The sequence below is a fragment of the Cnephaeus nilssonii genome (assembly GCF_951640355.1).
Source record: "Cnephaeus nilssonii genome assembly, chromosome: 15".
Taxonomy (NCBI): domain Eukaryota; kingdom Metazoa; phylum Chordata; class Mammalia; order Chiroptera; family Vespertilionidae; genus Cnephaeus; species Cnephaeus nilssonii.
Genome location: NC_137086.1, coordinates 53,952,633 through 53,972,846, shown reverse-complemented (window position 1 = coordinate 53,972,846; position 20,214 = coordinate 53,952,633). Strand labels below are relative to the sequence as shown.

General features: G+C 42.6%; 2 protein-coding genes across 3 annotated transcripts in view; one reads left to right on the top strand and one right to left on the bottom strand.

Moving 5' to 3' along the window:
• Positions 1-8,905, bottom strand: part of PTCD3 (pentatricopeptide repeat domain 3) — a 39,455-nt gene extending 30,550 nt beyond the window's left edge. Inside the window, exons 1-4 of the mRNA XM_079791841.1 lie at positions 8,775-8,905; positions 6,733-6,785; positions 6,589-6,625; positions 1,999-2,044 (exon numbers count right to left, since the gene is read on the bottom strand). Coding sequence (XP_079647967.1) covers positions 1,999-2,044; positions 6,589-6,625; positions 6,733-6,785; positions 8,775-8,878 — 240 coding nt within the window. The 5' untranslated portion in view covers positions 8,879-8,905. The remainder of the gene's footprint in view (positions 1-1,998; positions 2,045-6,588; positions 6,626-6,732; positions 6,786-8,774) is intronic.
• Positions 8,906-9,262: 357 nt separating this feature from the next.
• Positions 9,263-20,214, top strand: part of POLR1A (RNA polymerase I subunit A) — a 68,373-nt gene continuing 57,421 nt past the window's right edge. Inside the window, exons 1-6 of one of the 2 annotated variants that reach the window (XM_079792431.1) lie at positions 9,263-9,440; positions 10,235-10,439; positions 11,567-11,716; positions 15,953-16,060; positions 17,023-17,108; positions 17,235-17,333. In XM_079792431.1, coding sequence (XP_079648557.1) covers positions 9,364-9,440; positions 10,235-10,439; positions 11,567-11,716; positions 15,953-16,060; positions 17,023-17,108; positions 17,235-17,333 — 725 coding nt within the window. In that variant the 5' untranslated portion in view covers positions 9,263-9,363. Of the gene's footprint in view, positions 9,441-10,234; positions 10,440-11,566; positions 11,717-15,952; positions 16,061-17,022; positions 17,109-17,234; positions 17,339-20,214 lie in introns of both variants that reach the window. The other variant, XM_079792430.1, reaches the window with a different exon arrangement.

Below are 20,214 nucleotides of genomic sequence, written 5' to 3'. Positions count from 1 at the left end.
GCACTGAGTCCCTAATGAGCTTTCCCGGCAGACATTGCACACGGGTCATCACTGCTCTGCTGGAGGAATCAAGCAAATCCTGTGCCGACTCCGCAGGGAAAAGACCCTGGAAGCTCGCACCTGGTTTCCTCTGGGCTTCACCCAAGTGCCCTCCTCTTTGGTGATTTTGCTTTGTGTCCTTTACTGTAGTAAAACATGGCAGGAGTGGCCTTGGGGGCTCCACTCACATACATTTTGAAGAAACAAAGGATTTACTAAGGTGGGGCCTGAGAGACAGAGGTCGAAGATGTCTCCTAGGACTTTGGTTTGAGCAACTGTGAGGATGGAGCTGCCATTAACAAGATAGCAAAGAAACGTGTGAGGTGGTTTGGAGGGAAAGGGGTTTGGCTTTGAGATGTTAATTTTAAGAACTTTATCATGCATTCAAAGGTCTCCCATCTCTACATTGCTATCTTTCTAAAATTTGTCTGTCTCAACAATGTTTAAACTCCTCAATGGACTTGGATAAAAACCAGAAGTTACTAGAATAGCATTCATGATTTTGTCTCTTCTCTCATTTCTCTACCTCACACATCCTTGATTCCCACCATACAAACTCATTCTGTGCCTTTGGGCCTCTGCTCATGATGCTGCCTCTATCAGAAATACCCTTTCCCAGGACTGTATCCTAATTTCTCACCTTCCAAGCACCAATCCAACCATCAGGTCTTCTGGTATCCTTCCCAATCTTGTCATGGACACTCTGCTAGTGCTTCTACAGCTTCCCTCTCTGGGAACCAGGCAAGGACTGTCTTAAGTCTACAACCACCAGCACAGTGCCTGATGAGCATCTAAGGGGTTACTGAAGGAATAAATGACTATCCCTTGGATTTTAAGGATCCCAAGTTAGACAATTGTACACTCAATTCTACAACTTCTGGGCCATTCTCACTGAAAAGCTAAGAGCACTCTCAAGAGGCCCATTTCTGTAGCTTACATTTCGGGTGCCTATTCATGGGTGAGTGAGTGGTTGAGTATCTCAATGTCCTGCTACTGCAGAGATGCAGTCTTTAAAATCCTTCCTCAGAACTGGCAGGGAATATCAGTGCACATCTGGCCCAACACCCCGTGAGGTTTAACATCAGCAACAGAAGAGCAATTCTGGAAATCTATAATAACGGCCTTAAGGAGGGTCAGTAGTCACAGAGATTTAGTGACAAAAAAAAGGACTTAATTACTTTTGACATTTCCCATAGTTGGAATGAAAAGTATAGTTTCCAGCTAATGAAAATTACATTCAATCAAGTTCCGTTTGTGAGGCCTTTACCAAGGTTTGTTTCTCTACCAGACTGCCAGCTCGATTCTTGAATTGTCAACAGAGCAATTATTGAAAAACCAATAAGATAGTTGGAGTAAGAATAAAATAGCTAGCATTTATTGAGTATTTCCTTTGTGTTAGGCACTACCCTAAACCCGTCCACAAATACTAATTTATTTCCCACCAAAACCTTGAGGTTTGGTGCTATAATTGATCCTCATTTTACAGAAAAGGGAACAGAAGCATCAAGAGATAAAGCAACTTTGTGATCAAGATCACAAGCTAGTTGCTCTGGCTTCAGGACCCACATTGGTGATCATTTTGTTTCCAGCAGGCAGGTACTGTTATTCAGCTGGTACAGTTCACCTGCATTATAGCATCACACCCAAACCGTCCCCCAGGTACATGCATTTCAACAAGCTCTTCAGAGGATCAGGTTTAATGATCACTGGTACAGCATAAAAACACTAAGTCTGGAAACAAAAGACATGAAACTATGTCAAGGCTTTAACATCCCAACCAGCCCTGAGTCAGAAAATTTAAAAGCTTTATATTCCTCTTTGTTACATGAAGAGACTAGATTAGATAGTTTCTAAGAAACTTTCTAGATCCATAAAAGTTTAATTGTGAATAACAAGAGGTGTGAACATTAAATGTGATATTAGCAGAATTAGACATAGAAACCTAAAAGTCCTACTTACCCTGTTTACTGTGGATGCAAGAGCCTGCAGAACAGCCACTTTATCCCTAAGAATGAGAAATGCAAGTTAACCCTCACCATGGTTTTCACACTCACAAAATGAACAAGTGATTCTACTCTCAGAATGAGCTGGTCAATAACCAAGTTCAGGTCTCACTAAAGCCAGTTCTTACATCTCAAGATCACTAGAATAACGAGAAAGCTGTCTAGTTTAGGCAAAAGGTGGCTAGTACTATGCTTTGCCTAACTTTTGTACCTACCTACCCTAAAACCATCACCCAGGGTTAGGGATTTCCACCCTCATCTCATAAAACTGTATCCTGATCTAATCTCCTCCCCTCGGATGCATATTCACTGTAGCATTCTGGACTGCTCTTGCCTTCATTATCTGAATTGGTGGCTCTTAATTCAGCTATATATGAGAATAAATCACATGCTGTACTCGAGACCTACTGAATCAGAACCTCCAGGTTCCATGGAGAACTCACATGCATTACTACTGAATTCCCAGATGATTCGGATGCACCCTTCTAATTTAGAATGAATGTCTCAACTATATAACCTTTATAAGAATGTCAGGCCACTGCCCACGTACCTATGGGTACAGACCTTTACTCAACTACTGGAAAAGAAGATTTAATCAGAATAACTGACAAGATAATTTGGTTTGAAACATTTTACGACTTTTGTTAAATTTTATGTGTTGCATTTCCAAAGGGGAAAGAGTAAAATGTAATAAACCAAAAATATTAAAAAAAAAAAACTTAATAGAAGTCATCTGAAAATGAAAGCACAGGAAGTTTTATATCACATTAAGGCAGAGTAATTCCCTGATGTAGATATATAATACCCACTGGGTGTTGTTTTTTTAAATAGACTTTTAAGTCACATTTATGTAATTTCAGCAAAAGACAAATATATTCTTTCACCTTTGAGCATTCCCTAACAAAATTTGCACATTTCAGTCTTATAATAGAGCAGTCTTCATAACATACTAAATAAATAACATACTTTATGACATTCAGACTACTCACTAGTTCTCTTTTTTAAATATTTTATTGATTTCAGAGAAGAGGGAGATAGAAACATCAATAATGAGAGAATCATTGATTGGCTGCATCCTGCACGCCCCCTACTGGGGATCAAGCCAGAAACCTGGGCATTGAGCCTGAAACCCAGGCATGTGCCCTGACTGGAAATCGAACTGTGATCTCCTGGTTCATAGGTCAACTCTCAACCACTGAGCAACACCTGCTGGACTAGTTCTCTTTTTTAAAGGGTTATTTTAAACAATCTCAATGAATACATTATCCTTAAGAAATGTTAGAACATTACAGGTTATGCTAAAGTGTATGTTATCATCTTGTAACCCTTTCCTACTTCACTCTGAGTTTGTTGTTAGTATTTCTAGAACGCTTTACAGTATTTTTACCTATACATATCACCATAAAAAACATATACTGTCATTTTGTATATATGCTTTCTAAGTTTGACTGTATTATACATGTTACTACATAGAAATCTAATTTCTTTAAATGTTACATTGTAGCACAGCCTACGTGGCTCAGTGGTTCAGCATGGACCTATGAATCAGGAGGCCATAGGATCGATTCCCTGTCAGGGCACAAGCCCGGGTTGCAGGCTCGACCCTAGTAGGGGGCGTGTGAGAGGCAGCCAATCAATGACTCTTTCCCATCACTGATGTTTCTCTCTCTCTCTCCCTCTCCCAAAAATCAATAAAAACATTTTAAATGTTACACTATACAATAACTACTTTTATTATCTACCTAGTTATTGATGGGCACTTGGGCTGGCTCAACTGGTATTATTCTCAAGTTATAAATAACTTTCTCATCCATGTCTCTGAGTGTATATTCAAGTGTTCCTCTTGAATGTCCAACCTGTAGGTATAAACATTTTAAATTGTGATTCTGGCAATTTTCCCGCCACAGTAGTGTTCCAACTAAATATGCTGACTGCCCTATCAACAAACTTGAGCACCCATTTCTCCACATCCTTTCATGAGCCTAGTTACCTATATGTTGATCATAACTAGGCTCCCTGCTAGCCCTAAAATAACTATACAATTCAGATTAGCCTGTTCAGAACACTACCTTTATCATGTCACATTCATTATGAAAGCTCAAATGACTCTACAATTTGTCAGGGTTTTCTGTGGCACCTGAGTGATCTGGAAAATCATAGCCTCCAATCACGTTTCACCTCTAAAATAAAGCAACAATAACGTGTACTCCCTATGGCTTCTTCCAAGTCTAAAAGCACCAATTCCTGAGCCTGGAATTCAGGGGCTCTCTATCAGAGAATCTCTATCAATCACATTTTTTTTTGCAAAGGGACAGATAGTAAATATTTTAGGCTTATCAGCTACAGGGACTCTGTTACAACTATTCAGTTCTGCCAGTGTAGCATCAAAGGAGCCACAGACCATATATTAACAAATGAGTGAGGTGGTGTTCCAAAAATTGTTTAATTGACACTGAAATGTGAATTTATGTAATTTTCACATGTAATTAAGTCTTCTTTCCTTTGTTTGTTAATCCTCACCTGAGGATATTTTTTCCATTGATTTTTAGAGTGAAGGGAGGGAGGGCTAAGGGAGGAAAAGAGAAACATGGATTGGCTGCCTCCAGCACGCAATCGGCTCGGAACGACCCTGCAACCCAGGTATGTGCCCTTGACCAGGAATTGAACCTGAGACCCTTCGGTGCACAGGCTGACTCTCTACCATTGAACCCTGCCGGCCGGGACTAAAATAAGTCTTCTTTTGACTTAACTATAAAAAAATGTAAAAACCATTCTTGGCTCATGAGCTGTAAAAAAATTGGCCTGTTTGCTGATCAATGCTCTGTATCAACTCTTACTTCCCCTGTTCTAATAGAGCATTTCACAGGCCTGCCTGCTTGGCCTCTTCCCACCACATGACATGACCATGTTTTCTGTATCTGAGAGTCTCATACTTTAGGGTTCATGAGAATTACTTGTAAGAATATGCTTTATAAATAAAATTCCTAGGTGACTCTGATGCTAATAAAAGAATCTTATCTGTTTTAAGGTACAGGTAAGTTTCTACACTTTTCAATAAAACTCACCTTGGTTATTGCAATACAACCACTCTTGATTTATATCATATCCTGTATTGCCTTTAATCATGTGTATAAGTTATGTACAGATGTAATATGAGTATAAGATATAAAGTATAACTATGCATAAGATTGGACTAGATCATAAGCTATCTGAGCATACCCTCCAAAAACTCCTTTTTGTATTCCCTGAAGTAGCTTCTTCAGGGATAGAGGCTGATAAAATGCTTTGAACTTGAATGTTATTCAGGAAAATGATTCATTCATGGATATGTTTATTTCTACTCTTATTTTGGTTCTGATTCTCATGCCAGGGAAGACAGAAATAAACCTCAATATAATAAGATACTACTAGTAATTAAAAATTAAAAGCAGAGTATAGAACATTTACCAAATCAATTATACTAAACTAAATGCATACATATAATTTATATAAAAAATGTCATACCCCAGAACTTTAAAATAACAGCTATCATCTACAGAGCTCTGACAATGAGGCAGGCATTAATCGAATGCTTATTTAATCCTTTGAGGTAGGTACTGTCATTACCCACATTTTACTGTAGCACAGAGATTAAAATAATTTGCCTCTGAGTAGTGTGATTACTAAAAACCTTGTTTCCTTCTGCGTGTTCTATTTATCCCAGACACCTTTTATACCATTAATACTTTTGTAATTTAAGAAAGCTTTTTTTGTTTTTTTGTTAATCCTCACCTGAGGATATTTTTCCATTGATTTTTAGGGAGAATGGAAGAGAGAGGGAAAGACAGAGAGAAACAGCAATGAGAGAAACACATCAATTGGTTGCCTCCTGCACAAGCCTCGACTAGGGCCCAGGCCAGGGAGGAGCCTGTAACCAAGGTACGTGCCCTTGACCAGAATCAAACCCGGGACCCTTCAGTCCACAGGCCAATGCTCAATCCACTGAGCCAAACCAGCTAGGACTTTTTAAAAATTTTTTCTTTATTAACTTTAGTCTTCAGGTCATACTCAGGAAAGACTTGGCTTTTTTTAGGGAAGTCTTTTAAACACATTCAATAGTATCATTACTATAAGAATTTTTGTGAAGATGTTTTAGTTCTTACGTATTCAACAAATCTTGAATAAGCAAGGCAATTTGCTCAAGGATCTATGAGTTAAAAAAGCTAAATTTTGCAATCCGCATCATTTATTTTATTTTAACTTATTAAAGACCATAAAGATAATATTTTTGTCTGCTCTCCCAACCATGAGAATCCCCTTAGAAATTATTCCCATGATTATTCACTGTTATGTAAACATTAACCTGAACTCAGTTCAGAAAGTCTTTTAATTAAGTAAATCTCATTCCTGTTTTATTTTCTTCTAAACTTCCAAGTTTTTCCTCCCTCAACTGTTCTCTTCCCAAGAATGCTCTCCATTGCTCTGTCATTGAATCGTTTACTTACCGATGTTTTGCTCATAATAAGCACTCAACCCCTTGATGAATAAGCACTGACTAAATACTCACCAAGTTTTCCTTTTTGGAATGACCACTTCTTCAATCCCTTAATATGAAAAGTAAAACAGTGAATCAATTTCCCAATACTAGTACTATGAAGAAGTACAATGTGTTAATATACAAATGGAATTATTTCAATATATTTCTATATACCTGTTACATCAGTTCCTTCAACCTTTGGGAGGGCTGCACTTCCAGAACAAAATCTGCAAAAAAGTAAAAGCCCTAAAGTTAATAATCATTAATGGAATTCCCACCTCACCTCCATCTACATGCACTTTGCACCCAAACTTTACAATTTTCATGTATCAAAGTGAGGTAATTCATGCCAATGTACAGAGAAGACATGGCCTCAACACCACATTCAAAACCATTACAAAACAGATATAAGATATGGGCACAATATGGTCACAAATTTTTTAAATGCGGTAATCACATTAAATAAAATAAAGTCAGGGAAAAAAGAAAAATTTTAATAGCACTTAAACAATTGAACAGCTGATTTGAAATAAGGGACTTTCAACTTTGGAAATCTAAAACACTAAAGAGGGACAAGATAATGAGCAAATTTATATGGATAATGTCCTAATAATAATGAGTCTATCCACCTAAAGCAATTATGAAGTTATTTTCATAATTTCAATCCACTTCAACAATCAGGAAAGTACCAAATCAAATATGTATGTCCTAATTTAATTTTGGAACTGCTTTTTTAAAAATTCAAAATGTATAACTATTGACCCATGACAGAGCTATAAAATTTTATCACACTAAAAAACAATCAATATACTACACAGATTATGTGCATTGTTATCTTGTATACTGAATGGTACCATTCAGAAAATTGTCAAGATGTGATTGGAAAATAACTTCCTCTATTGGCATCTGGTCTCAGACATCTTTTTTTTCTTTTGGTTGTTAATCCTCACCAGTGGATAGCTTTCCCGCTGCGAGAGAGAAACATCTATGAAAGAGACCTGCATGTGGTTGTGCATGGAATTGTTAGGTGCAGAAACAGAATATTAGAAATTAACTATAATTATATGAAATATTAATTATGCTGTTAACCATGATTGTTCTTTTCTGATTAGAGAAAGCACATTCTAACCTCGGTGAGAGTTGTACGCCCCGGGTCATGGGAGCTAACATGGGAATGCAGTCCCTCCTCCTTCCTGCCTATCTTTATGGAAAGATTTACAACCTCGTGGCACATTGTCCTGGAGGCACCTGCTCTTTACAACCCTCTGCCCCTATTACCTGTAATGTGGTCCCTGGGCACCAGCTCTCAGTGACTCCCCACAGCCCGGATGACTTGTAACCTGTCATGATTATCCCATGCCCACTTTCCCACACCTGTAATTCCTACTTCCCCACGTAATCTTGACTAATCTTGGCAGTTAGCTTATGGTGGGGTGCAGAATAAATTTTTGTGGATGACCTGCTGCTCTCATACTGCTGGCATTATTGGAATAAACCCTCATATGATTCAACCCTGTCTCTGCTTAATTGGCTGAAGTAGTGACAGGCAGCCCGGACCCCTTGGTTGTCCGGTTACAGAACCTGCAACCGGGGTACCAGCCCTTGACCCTAATCAAACCCCGAGACCCTTCCATGCGTGGGCCGAGGCATTTTTTTTTTTAAACAATACTATTTTTGCTAAGGATCAACTCTTTCAAATCATGTGTGTGTTTTTTTGTTGTTGTTTGTTTTTAATGACATTAGGACACCCAGAGCACTGTTGTCTTTGACAAGGTGAACATTCTGAGATGTCCTAAAGCACAGCAGGCTGGGGAGAAACAGAAAAGGGAGAGCTCGTAAACTACCTTTAACTTGGAAAAGTCTTCAAGAGTTCTCCCTGTTCCTACTGGTGGCGTGAAAAGGAGACCAAATCATTATTTTTTTAAAACTTGGGATAGGATTGCTAACAGCCACACTAACTAGAATGTTGGCTCCACGACAGAAGGATTCTAGTCTGGTCTGCAGTTATACTCCTGGGTGGGCCAGCCAACCCAGAAATATCTTCCTCAGAAATGCGTTTTGATCTTTTCCCGAAGCACGCGGCTACGAGAGGGCGCACGCGCATTCCACTGCATCGTGCCTCGTTACTCAGCTCTCAGGGGTGGGGGGGAAAAGGGTACACACAGGATTAGGTTGACACCTGGGTCTTCCTCGTGGGTTCCTCAAGCCTCTCTTACCTGCACCTAGGGGCCGGTTCACATGCACCTGTCCACCGACCCGTCAGCGGCAGGCAAAGCCTGCAGCGGACCCTCAGCCAGCGAGCCGAGGCCACCGCCGCCATCTTCGCTTTCTTCGCATTGCATGTTGGGAAAGCATGCGTTCCACCTTCTGGATCACCGAGGTGGGGGCGGGGGGGGGGGGAGGTGGACCGGAATAGCCCGGCTATTGGCTGAGACGGAACAAGACGAAAGCAAACGTAGTAGAGGTTACAAGCTCATGGTTTGAAACACTTCGCTACGGAAGTTAAGACTCAATACGCCTCAGTTGCATCTAAGAGATTTTTCTAAAACGACCATTCTAATGGTATATATATTCGATTGTTTTCAAAATAAGAGGGCTAGTGAGAGTCATGCAAGTACCTTCCTTTCCCCCCCACCCCTAGAGCGGAAATGATCTCGTCCAGGTAAATCTCCTCCCAGCGAGCATTTCTCGCGCGCAAGCGCAGTTTAAGTCACATGGCGGCTGCGGGCTCGTAACTGTGCTGGGAATTTACTGGGGTGATTGGAACTTCTCTCTGGGTGTCAGAACTCGAAACTGACCTGGAGGATGTTGGGCTCAAAGAACATGCCCTGGCGGCGGCTGCAGGGCATTTCCTTCGGGATGTATTCGGCCGAAGAGCTCAAGTAAGTAGTTGGTGGGAAGCGTGCGCAACTTGTCTCTGAAGTTGGCGCCTTTATAAACTACTATTCCCGAAATGTCTTGCGCCCAGTTTATCTTCTGAGCCCTCGGTTGTCGGGCGCGTGGCCTGCCGGGACCCGTAGTTCCGAGAACGTCTGGGGCTGGCGCGCACTGTTTAGAGTTGGTGGGGCTGCGAATGAGTTTGCTGTGATGAAATCTTTAGTAAATCAGGCTATATTTCTGCATATTTGTGTTTAATGTATATCAGTTTACTATTTCTGCATACTGTACAGGGATTACTGGCTCACCTCTCCTTTATTGACCTACGTGAGCTTTAGAATTAGTCTGGTCCATAGCCTCCCTGTTCCCCACTTCACCTCCTCCCTTTCTTGCTGTGTCACTTGGGTGAAATCACCTGACTGCTCAGAGCCTGCTTCCTCCTTAAAAGCTGTGTTTAGTGATGCCCATCTCAGAGGGTTAAAGTCAGTGCTGCCTGTAAAGCATTTGGCATGGAGTAGTTCCTTAACTCTTTTTGAGACAGTATACTCGGTGCAAGATTTGCACGAAGTCTGTTTTTTAGTGATTTTACTACTCTTACTCATCCAGCCTATATTTATGGAGCAAGTATTGTGTGCAGTCTCCTCGCTAAGTGCTGCGCTGCAGTCGTGAGCGCAGCAGGCACTGATCCTGTCCTCCGGCTGCCAGTGTGTCTGAGGAAACAGTTCTCACTTGATGGCAAAGAGGAAACGTCCGAGAAGTCGAGTAACCTGTCTTCCCTTATTCTTCTTTATCTCCTTAGGAAACTAAGTGTCAAATCCATTACAAACCCTCGGTACCTGGACAGCTTGGGGAACCCGTCGGTCAACGGCCTGTACGATTTAGCTCTGGGCCCTGCAGATTCCAAAGAGGTGTGCTCCACCTGCGTGCAGGACTTCAACAACTGCTCCGGCCACCTGGGCCACATCGAGCTCCCACTCACCGTGTACAATCCTCTCCTCTTCGACGTACGTTCTGCCCCAGGCCACCCTGGATGTGTGGGTCTCAGGGCTGCTGGGGGGATTTATGAGGCCACCCTTCTCCCCACAGGAGGGGTCTGAGGAGGTTAGCTCCGGACACTTTGAGCTAAAGTTGCTCTTTACTGTGAACTTTTAAACCTTGAGGAGCCAAATCCAGGTCTTCAACTTGGCATCTAGTTCTACCTAAGTGTATCTTTTGATTCCAGTTGAGAAGAACCACAGCTTGGATCTGTTCACAGGAGGGGAAGAGAGCATCATCCATCCTCTGCACTTTTTTTTTTTTTAATATATTTTTATTGATTTCAGAGGGGAAGGGAGAGGGAGAGAGAGAGAGAAACTTCAATGCTGAGAATCACTGATTGGCTGCCTCCTGCACGCCCCATGCTGGGGATCGAGCTTGCAACCCAGGCATGTGCCCGTTACCGGAATCGAACCTGGGACTCTTCAGTCCGCAGGCCGACGCTCTATCCACTGAGCCAAACCGGCTAGGGCCATCCCCTCCACCTTTTGTTTCAGGGGCTTGACACTCTTTAGAAACATAGGCAGAGCCACCCTGGCAATAGGGGGTCCTTTGGGGTTCTCCAGGCCCTGAGCTCTTAGGGGACCTTGTAGGCTCTGCTTGGTGGCAGGAGGAGCAAAGCCCCGGAAGACCCGAGGGCGCTAAGAATGAAGCTCCTGTTTGGAGTCCTACTGGTGCGTTTTCAGCGCTCCATATTGGTTAGCACAGCACCCAGCATTTGCTTTAAGCTATACGGATGATAGCGTACATGGACATGATTTCTGTCTGTTAATTGTATCAAGGAAAGAGAATTGTCTTAGTTAAATACTAAATATTTGACTAAATGTAGTATTCAGTACTTAGTTAAAATAAAGATAGTTCCCTACCTCAGACCCAAAGTAAATTTCAGATTTTAATGGTTTAAATGAAATCATACAGAAAATATGGAGGAATAGTTATCTAGTTCTTAAAATCACAAAGGCCTTTGTAGGTATACAGGGGAAGTGGAATTCTTACATGAATAAACTGACTCCATAAAAACAAAAATTGGAAGGACATTGAAAATCACCCTGATTACTACATTTTCTAATATCCTGCTTTTTATTCCTTCCTTCAGAAACTCTACCTGCTGCTCAGGGGCTCCTGTCTGAACTGCCACCTGCTGACTTGCCCCCGGGCTGTGATTCACCTCCTAGTCTGCCAGCTTCGAGTTCTGGAAGTCGGAGCCCTTCAAGCAGTGTACGAGCTGGAGAGAATTCTGAACAGGGTAGGTGCCTGGCTCTCACGGAAATCAGGCAAACCAAAGTTAGGAACAAAGGCTGTTTGTCGTCCCTTCTTACATCTTGTGACTGGATACCAATCATTAGTTGTGAAAACATGAAGCCGTAGAGTAATTGGAGGAACGTTAATAAAAAATATATAGAAATACCATTTACCCAGGAGCTTTTTTTTTCTCCTGGACCCAGGATCCAATCAAGGTTCGTACATTGCTTTGGATGTTACATCTCTTTCATCTCTTTCAATGTAGAAAATGTTTTTTTATGATACTGACTTTTTTTGAAGACATTAACACTTTGTAGGATTTCTCACATCCTGGATTTGTCTGATTATTTCCTCATTAGATTCATGTTTTGGTAAGAATACTACCTACACAGAACAGGACACTTTGTGTTGCATCATTTTAGAGGCACATGCTGTCATGTTGTTCTATTGATAAGACTTAGTTTAATTACGTAGGTAAGGTGGTGAACATGGGGTCTCTCTATTGCAGACCTTATTTTCTTTGTGACTAATGATTACTTCAGATTTTCTGGTGCTGTTATCAATATCTTGTTTAAAATTCATTTTCTGTTTGTAGATCAAAATCTTATTCATTTTTGTATATTGATTTTTGTATGAAACAGCCGGGCAAAAGCATCTCATCAATTCTGATACTTTATGTGCACATTCTTTTAGATTTTCAACACAGTCATCACCTGTGAATTACAAAGCAGTTTTATTTCTTACCGATCCTTACATGTCTTGTTTCTTTTTCTTACCTTATTTTGGTGGCCAGGATCTACAGTATTGTGTTGAAGGGGTAGCATGCATCCTCGTCTTGTTTCTTCTCACAAAGGAAAACCTTTCACCTTTCTTCTTCCCCTTCCCTTCACACCTTAAGTGGGCAGAGCACATAGGCTTCTACACAGAGGTGTGGCCAGGTGTAGGTTGTCAAGCCAACCAAAGTGAGAAAAACATTCAAGGGGAGGGCATCTCTGCATGTGCGGGCAGCCCAACCTGGAATGTCAGAGTTCAAATAGCATGAGGAGAGTGTTCATTTAGGGTAAAAGCTCAGCATGGGAGGTGGGCATCCAAATCAGGTAAGAGGGTGTCCATGCTGGATGGTCCAGTGTGGTGTATGAGAGCCCAAAGAGCGTGAGGGGGGGTTCATAAGGAGAGTGGCCTGTAGCAGGATGGGAGCCCAAGTTGGGTGTGAGGGGGTTATGCACAGGAGTAGGTGGTGGCAGTGATGGGAGAGGGGTTACATACAGGGAGGAGGAGTGATCAAATTTAGAACATACAGTAAGGATAATAACGGCCAGATTTCACACCACCAGAGGGGGAAGTTACAAATAGATGAATGAGAGAAGACCCAGAGTTAATCCTGTAGTGTTGGAATGGAATTAAAAGTATTAGTGTGAAGGGTGTGTGTGCATATGCACATGTATTCCTAGTTCTGTCCCTGAGAGGGTCTGGGAGTGCTGTTAGCAATGAGCACACCTAGTGCCTATGTCTTGGCTTCTAAATACCATTCTTCACTGAAAGGGCTTTTTGGATAACTGGCTGATTCTAGGGCTGATGCAGAAAGTACAAGATGAACCTGGAATATCATGTGCCAGAGAGCAAGTCGATACTCAGAGAAAGAAGGGGACATGCCAGAATGACACAGGAGCTATCTGAGCTCACACTGGCCAAATCTAGAACAGTTTTTGAGCATCAAAGTAAATGATGATAGGAACTATTATAACCCGGTGGATAAAGTAAGAATCCATGAAATCCATGAGTTCATACTGATAAAAATGTATGAGTGAACTGAAAGTATAAATAACAGGCTACTTATACAGTTTGAAAGTACTCCCCCCACACAAATAATCTTTATTAAATACAAAACGGGGGAAATGGTAACTTGACAGTGGAGAAGTCTGGCAGTCACCTCCTTATGCAAGTGGTCAAAGTGGGCATCACCCCGTGCAACCGATTGAAATCATGCCCCACCTGATAGGTGTAGTGAGAAGAGCAGAGCATCCACTGCTTCTGAATCTTCCTGCCAGAGATGCACAAGCTGAATCTGATCTCAAGGAGACAGCAGACACCCAGATTTAACTCGCCTTCAGTTCTTCAAAGTGTTAATGTCTTTAAAGTTAGACTAGGTGCCTGAGGGAGATGCAAGAGACATGACAAGCAAATGCAACAGGTGGCTCTGAATTGGCTGTTTTTGCTATAAAGAATATTCCTAGAGAATTGGCAAAACTTGAATGGTGTCTGAGGATTAGATGGTAGTAATTTATTAATGTTAATTTACAGTTTTTTATTATTGTATTGTCATATTAGAGAGTATCCTTGTTTGTAGAAAATGTTCACCCAAGTATCTGGACAGCAACTTACTCTCAAATGGTTCAAGGAAAAAGGTTGTTGTATGTACTTGCAACTTTTCTGTCAGTTTGAGATTGTGTCAGTATAAAAATAAATTATATTAAAACAAACAAATGGGGAAACATTTCAGCATTTCACCATAAGTATAATATTGGCTGAACTTTTATAGTTTTTATCAGATTAAAGAAACTTTTTCCTATTCCTATTTTGCTAAGATGGCTGAATGTTGAATTTTATAAAAAACTTTTTCTGCACCTACTGAAAGTTTCAGATAATTTTTTTCAAGGTCACATGGTGAAATACTCAATTCCTTTTTTCATATTAAACTAACCTTGGATTCCTCGGATTCCTTGTTCTCAATAATTTGCCTTTTTAATACGTTGCTAGATTTGAATTCCTAATGTGTTGCTTAGGATTTTGCATGTGTGATCATGTCATTGCTTTGTAGGTTTCCTTTCTCATGTTGTCCTTTTGAGTTTGGTTATCTAGATTATGTTGGCCTCGTGAAATGAGGTAGGGAATTCTCTTTCCTTAAAGTGTCCTGATAGAGTTCATGTAAGATTGGGTGCTGCCAGACGGTCTCTCTTCAGTGGGTGTTCTCACAGCTGACTAAGTCTAGTCTTCTTTGGCTCTCCAAGTTCAAGAGCAAAAGGACGCGATTACACCAGTGGACATGGGAGCCACCCTGGCCCAAGAGCCCCACACCCTAAGTAGGAATCAGTATCTTTTGTGACAGCTCCATGGGCCCAGCTTCCAGAGACTCAAGGGCATGCCTAGTTAGCACCAGGGAAGCTCAGAGCTGTGGTGTTTATAATTCATTCAGTCTTTCTGGTTCAGATACAGTCTAAGCAATAGAGGTCATTTTTGCCATCAGCAATGCTACCTAATGACGCGATTGACATTTCCACTTTTATGAAGTTTCTAGGGAACAGAATTAAAAAGTTAACTCCAAATCAAACTAGTTCAAAAGAGAGAGGAGAGAGAGATTTTCTTAAATCTTTATTCAGAGTAAGTTATATTTTCTAGGAACTTGTCCATTTCATCTAAAGTTTCAAAATTATTGGCATAAAATTATTCATGATGCCTACCTTAAGAAAAATTTTTTGTAAAATATACCCACTGAAATGCATTAACCATACATAAAATCCAACAAATAGTTAAAAGTGTCAAGCTATTGTCCCTGTTCCCAGAAACACCCTCTCTCTCCCCTGTCCTGGTGTGCTCATTTTTGACAGTTTGTCATTGTACTTAAAGAATTCTTTGTGGAAATAAGTTGAGGCCTCAGGTGCTGCTGCCTTCCTCCAAAGAGGCTTTTGCCATATGCTCGATGGCCCGGGACCATCGTAGTCTGGGTTCAAAGCTGATGGCTCTCGGGACTGCTGGGTAATTGCAATCCACGAGGCCCTGTTTGAGGGCCAGTTTATTTCCCGGGGGCACAGCCCCTGGATCCTCCCCAGCTGGACGTAACTGCCCTGAGGGGTGCCCTGGAGCCCTGCGTGCTGCAGCCCCGCATCTAGCACCTGGGCCCCGGGCTCCTTGACCTGGACTCCTGTTTTCCCTTCAGTTAGGCCTGGATCCTCCTCACTGTCCTGTCGGCTCTTGAGAGCTTCAGCGATAGAAACATATTTTATCCTGTCTTGGTTCTTTTTAGTTTTGGTATGAATAATGTAGCCCACCATTATTGGAAGCAGGATATCCTCATGGGGTTTTATTTAAACAGCCTCACTGTTTTGAGAATGCAGCACAGCAACCATGAAGTGTCTTTCTCTGCTCTCAAACCGAACTCTCCCCTCTTGGAAAGGCTGGCCCTGGTGCTGCTAATGGTACACTGGCTTTGTTTGATAATATGGTTTTTCTCTTTGTTTTTCAGTTTCTGGAAGAAAATGCCGATCCTACTGCTTTTGAAATCCAGGAAGAATTAGAACAATATACACGTGAAATTTTACAGAACAACCTCCTTGGATCCCAGGGCTCGCATGTGCGTTATACCTTCTTTCCTCTCAGAACACTCGGTTTTTCGCCCTATCACTTACGCACACATTCGGTTTCCCGTAGTTGACCTGGGTTTGAATCCCAGCTCTGCCTCTTATGAAGCCTGTCACCTACAAATTGCATAACTAATCCTGAGCCACTGCGTTCCTCAGTATTTGATGCCTGCCTACGGGAACGAGGAGAAGATTAGATGAAATTAGGTAGTGTAGGCACAGCGTCCAGCAAGGTTCTGGCTTGCAGTCTCACTTTGAGAATGAGGTCCATGTTTTCTTCTTTCTCTCTGTAGCACTGTAAACTACTGTGAGCGCTGATCCCACCCTCTTCCCTGTTTCCCCATAGCATCTATGTCAGTGTTCATTTGTTCAGTGAATGAATGATGTCAATAATCAGCCTGCAGGACTAACTTGAAACTGGATTCACCTCATGCCAGTTTTATACCAGAGATTCCGATTGAAGTGGCCTTGGGGAGGGCCCAGGTGGCTCTCATTTGCAGCCAGGCTCAGAGCCACTCATGTAGCTTCATGTGGACGTACTTTTCTCAGAACCCTGAGGTCCAGCCCAAGAGGGAGCAGTGAGGGTGCACCAACTGCCTCCAAAGAGGTTTATTTCTTTTATTTTTTATTTTCAAATATTTTATTTATTTCAGAGAGGTTTATTTTAAATTAAAGTAAGGGAACCCAGCGTTTATGAAGTACCTTGTGCAAGCCCCCCACTGCATTCATCATCTCTCTTAGTGACAGCACAGTGAGGCTGTTTCTCCTCTTATTCACGTATTATAAATGAGGAAAGAAGCCACTCAGTGATTGGCAGAGCTTGGCTGTATTAGGGTTCTGTGGAAATTTTTGTCTAAGAAGGTGGCTTCCTCTGGTTTTTCAAAAAAGGTAAAAATCACTGAATACATACTGGGTTCTCTTCAAATGGCACTCCGAGGTTCGTTCTTTTCAACAGGTGAAGAATGTCTGTGAGAGCAAGAGCAAGCTCATCGCTTGCTTCTGGAGGACACACATGACTGCTAAGCGATGTCCCCACTGCAAGTGAGTCTCAGGGCGCTGGCCTGTCCCTTTCCTCAAGCGAGAGGCCTCTGGCCAGTCCCTCACAGCTGTCAGTAAATGTCCTGGTGGGTTCCTCCTCTCCTCGCTCACAGCTGTCCTCTTGTCTAGGACCGGGCGGGCAGTTGTCCGGAAGGAGCACAACAGCAAACTGACGGTCACGTATCCAGCCGTGGTGCACAAGAAAGCTGGCCAGGAGGACACAGAGCCGCCGGGTAAGCAGCCGGGCCCTGGGCGGCCCTCGGCCATGTTCCTCAGGCGTGGCCGTTGGGTGTGTCCCAGACCTTGGGAACAGCAGTCCTCTGTGCCACGTGTCTCAGCTGTGTGCCTGGTGAGCCGGAGGCGGAGGGGATCCTGGGGAGTGCCCAGCCCTGGCCTCTCGCACAGCTGATGGGCTGGGCTGCATTTTGAGGGCTGAACAAGGCACCTCTTGCTTCAGGTGGTCATTTTCTGAAGTAGGAAGTTCAGAGATACATACTTGGCAAATTTTTAGAACCATTTTATTGTCCAAAAAGTGTGGATTTATTTTGAAGTAAAATGTATAATGTAGGTGAATTTTAAAGAAACACTACGAGGTCAAAGACCATTAGCACCTCCTGCAGGCGGCTCCTGGGGTCCATAAATTCCTGGGTAGTGTCTCCTCCTCAGCTTGGTTCCGCCCTTGGGGTCCTTGAGGAAAATGTTTAGAGACTGACTTGGTCCTCCTGCTTTTGTATTTTTGTTAGTTGTAGGTTTGTTTTATGTTTTGAAGTGGTGAAGATTATATCAGGTATCCCGTTCGAAGTGCTGAGCCCTGAGCCTTCTATGCAGTATGTGCTCTGTAGATGTTCATTGTTCATCTTTATTGTAAGTGAGCGTGCCAGGAAGGGAAGAGCTTGACCTCGCTTGACTCCGCGCTCTGCTACTGATTCTGAGTAGGTCTAGCAGTTCAGTCGCCTTATTAGAGAAGGCCACTTCTGGGAGCTTCTGTTTCCAGCTCTATATCGTGGCAAAAACAAAACCCCTTGCCCAGGGTTTAGGAAGTTTCATGTGTGGAAATCCACAGCATATTGCGACTGAACTTTATTGCAGAGCTTGAGAATGTGGAAGAGGCAGGGAAGGAAGTCTCTTCCCCGAGATGCATGGCCTGTCTTTACATTTGAGGATTCTGGCGAGGCGGGAGTAAATAACTTAGTCTGTCCAGGCTGCTGTAACAACACACCGGAGACTGGGTGCTCATAAACCCGGGCATTTGTTGCTCACGGTTGTGGAGGCTGGGAAGTCCAAGGTGGGTGCTGGCGAATCCAGTGTCCAGTGAGGGCCCACTTCCTCATTGACAGCCACTTCTCCCTATGACCTCACGTGGCAGAAAGCGGCAAGGGAGCCCTCGGGGGTCTTCAGTCCCATTCATGGACATTCGTCCTCATGACCTAATCATCCCAAAGCCTCCTGACACCTTCACCTTGGCGGTTAGGATTTCAACACCTGTGATTTGGGGGACACAAACATTCAGACCATAGCAGTAACACACCCGTTTATTTTTAAAAAACCTTTTATTTTAGGCTAATTTTAGACTTGCAGAAGGGTTGCAAAGATAGTACAGAGTTCCCATGTACTCTTTACTCAGTTTGCCCTAATGCAGCATCTGAGATCGCCATGGTGCACCTGTCAAAACTAAGGAATTAGCATGGTGCAGTGCTGTTAATGAACTACAGGCTTTATTTGAATTTTTCCAGTAATGTTCTTTTTATGTTCCAGGATTCAACCCAGGATACCACACTGCATTTTAAAAGCCTGTTTAATTTTGTTTAATGGTTTATAGTTAACCACAGGGTAGATTTTTCTGCACCTACCTATAAATAGCCCTTAAAATAATTTTTAAGGCTGGAAACTGCTGCTCTATTCCTTAGGGTGCCTTAGAAAATGTTCACAGGTTGAGAACAAAGATGGTCAGGGTTCTAGAAGATAACTGTTTCTTTGGAGCAAATATCTGTAACAGATAAGTCACCGTTTAAGTGTCTTTGTCAAATCCATCCTTTGAAGTAATCTCTCACTACAACTATGAGAATATGATGGTGCCAAACAAAAGTCTGCATTAGAATCAAGCCAACAGTTGTCTTCCATGGTTCTAGGTTGGGTTTTTAGTATTTAACAAACGTTTACTTTTTGGGACCTCAGCCTCATGAAACATGTTTGTGGCTGAGCATAGTGCCAGGGTGGAGACCTGACCATGTGGCCTCCGCTCTCAGAGGAGGCTACCGGGGTCACAGATCAGTAACTCCAGAGAGCAGGTCATCTGGCCACATTCCTGATACCAAAGGGAGCCAAGCAGTGACTGCCTCAGTTGTCCCCACAAACAAGTCACCCATGAGGAGAGCCATAGCTTGAGAAGTGCTACATACACTCGGAGTGCACCTCGAGCCCCACAGTGCACACTAGCATTTTTTTTATTTTTTTGTTAATTTTTTTAAAAAAATTATTTTTAAAAACCTCACCCAAGGATATGTTTCTAGATTTTAAAGAGGAAGGGAGAAGTGTAGGAGGATGAGGGAGGGAGGGAGGGAGGGAGGGAGGGAGGGAGGGAGGGAGGGAGAGAGAGAGAGAGAGAGAGAGAGAGAGAGAGAGACAGAGAGACAGAGAGAGACAGAGAAAGAGAAACATCAATTGGCTGCTTCCCACACACGCCCTGACCTGGGATTGAACCCACAATCTAGGTAGGTACCCTGAGTGGTAATAGAACCTGCACTGCAACCTTTTTGGTGTACAGGATGATGCTCCAACATACCAAGCCACCTGGCCAGAGCCACATTAGCATTTTTAAATGAGAATTCTCATAGCCAAGACGCTCCACCACTGTGATTGAGTCTTCCCCAAGTTATATAACCTTCCTTTGCACATGGCAGCTCTCAGAGCTGAACGAAACACATGCCAGCGATGTTCTGAACTCCCATCTAGGCAGCTTTCATTCTGGCAGGCTGTTAGGAGGGGTGCAGCCCATGCGAGGTGGTAGCTTCCTGCAGGTCTCTTCTGCTTCGAATCCTGTGATTGAACAACTGTAGTCCGTTAATGAGGGAGCGGGAGGGAGGGCACTTCATGCCTGGGAGACGGCAGC